Raw genomic sequence first — 1,738 nt, forward strand, 5'->3', positions numbered from 1 at the left:
ATATACAAAGATAAAAAATAAAAAATAAAAAATTGAAGAGAGGGTATGTTACATTTGCATCAACTAGATCTTCTCATTATAGTACACCCGTGATAGCAACTGTCACAACTTACACAAGTACCAGAAAATGGGAAACACAGCACTAAGAAACATGACTAACTTAAAATATTATGTAAGATAATCTAATTACATCCTTTATCCAATTAAAACTCTCACAAGAGGCACATGATACATTAAATAAAAATTTAATAATGTTAATTGTAAAAACACGCCAAAGGCGGCTAAGCATTATCTGTATAATGGGCATAGTCGTTAGCCATTAACTGCCCAAATACAAAAAATTAAAATGAATATAGCTACAAATTAAGGGATGACTAAATATAAGACCATTCGCAATCATCAAATAGTACCTATTTTTCAACTATAAAAAGGTCATGTACTTTCTTTGGTAAGATCATTCTAAGTTAATTCTCCATCCCATTATTAAAAACATATACATAACACAAAAAGAATGATTATGGAAGCTTATAAAATTTTCATTTCATATGTTGTTCTTTTGGCTTTTACTAGCTATGTGGTTTACGCTACCGATCCGAACCAGCTGCAAGATTTTTGTGTAGGAGTGAATCAACCTCTTGAAGGATGTACGTACATGCTTTAGTCTCAAAATTACATAATCATAGTTTATTTTTAGACAAATATTTGTAGGTTGTTCAATTATTTTTTCAATATATATAGAGTTATATACTAACATGCATTAACGTAAACTTTGTGGATTTATTTTTATTTACAGTGTTTGTGAATGGATTGTTCTGTAAAGATCCAATGAGGGTTACTCCGGATGATTTCTTGTTCCGAGGACTAAATCCGGGGGACACAGACAACAAGCTAGGGTTCGCGGCAACAGTTGTACAAGCAACAAATTTAGGCGGTCTTAACACGCTTGGGATATCACTTGCTAGGCTTGATTTTGCACCATATGGTCTTAACCCTCCACACACACACCCTCGAGCCACTGAGATATTCACGGTGTTGGAAGGAACTTTTTATGTAGGTTTTGTGACCTCGAACCCTCCTCAAGGGCAAAACAAACTCTTTGCTAAGTTGCTTAACAAGGGAGACGTTTTTGTTTTCCCTCAAGGTCTCATTCATTTTCAGTTCAATGTTGGTCGTACACCCGGTTTTGGTATTTCAGGGTTAAGTAGCCAGAACCCCGGTGTCATGACAATAGCTAACGCGGTGTTTGGGTCTCAACCACCTATTTCTGTTGACGTTCTAGCTAAGGGTTTCCAGATTGAAGATAATTTGGTCAAGTATCTTCAGGCTCAGTTCGGTATGGGCAGCTACTAGTTAGTATAGAATGAAAGATTCATGCTCTTAATGTTGCAAAGGGTTTGACAAAATAATAAATAGTGTTTGTTCTCTTGTAATTTCAGCTTATAATGTTCGAAATCAAAATATTTGTAAAAGCTTTGCTAGTATGGAAAATATATCTACTGAAAATAAAGCAGCAAGAACGTAATACAAAGTCGAATGTATTTCTGTTATATCTTCCTTTACTTTCTAATCAAAATTAATCATATATTCCAGGATTTTTTTGAAAATAACACCACATATTTTGAAAAAAATGGATTATAACACCACATTTTAATTCTTAAATTTTTATTATAACACCACATAAAAACCCAAAAATTGGATTTCACCACCATCTAACGGTATCTTTGGATGGAATCCGTTA

The 1,738-nt window shown here is 33.7% G+C and overlaps 1 protein-coding gene across 1 annotated transcript; it reads left to right on the plus strand.

Moving 5' to 3' along the window:
- The first annotated feature begins 511 nt into the window (after window positions 1-511).
- LOC145559679 (germin-like protein) lies at window positions 512-1,350 on the plus strand. Its single transcript, XM_081621045.1, has 2 exons — window positions 512-644; window positions 794-1,350. Exons 1-2 carry the CDS (start codon window positions 512-514, stop codon window positions 1,348-1,350), a joined length of 690 nt encoding a protein of 229 aa, XP_081477171.1.
- Window positions 1,351-1,738: the final 388 nt, after the last annotated feature.

The sequence above is a fragment of the Chenopodium album genome, chromosome 9, assembly GCF_948465745.1.
Source record: "Chenopodium album chromosome 9, dcCheAlbu1.1, whole genome shotgun sequence".
Lineage (NCBI taxonomy): Eukaryota > Viridiplantae > Streptophyta > Magnoliopsida > Caryophyllales > Amaranthaceae > Chenopodium > Chenopodium album.

Excerpts from the sequence above, each read along its gene's own strand:
- LOC145559679 (XM_081621045.1), top strand. The coding sequence starts at position 512 with ATGATTATGGAAGCTTATAAAATTTTCATTTCATATGTTGTTCTTTTG. Across the intron at positions 645-793 it reads GAATCAACCTCTTGAAGGAT|TGTTTGTGAATGGATTGTTC; the intron begins GTACGTACATGC and ends TTTTATTTACAG.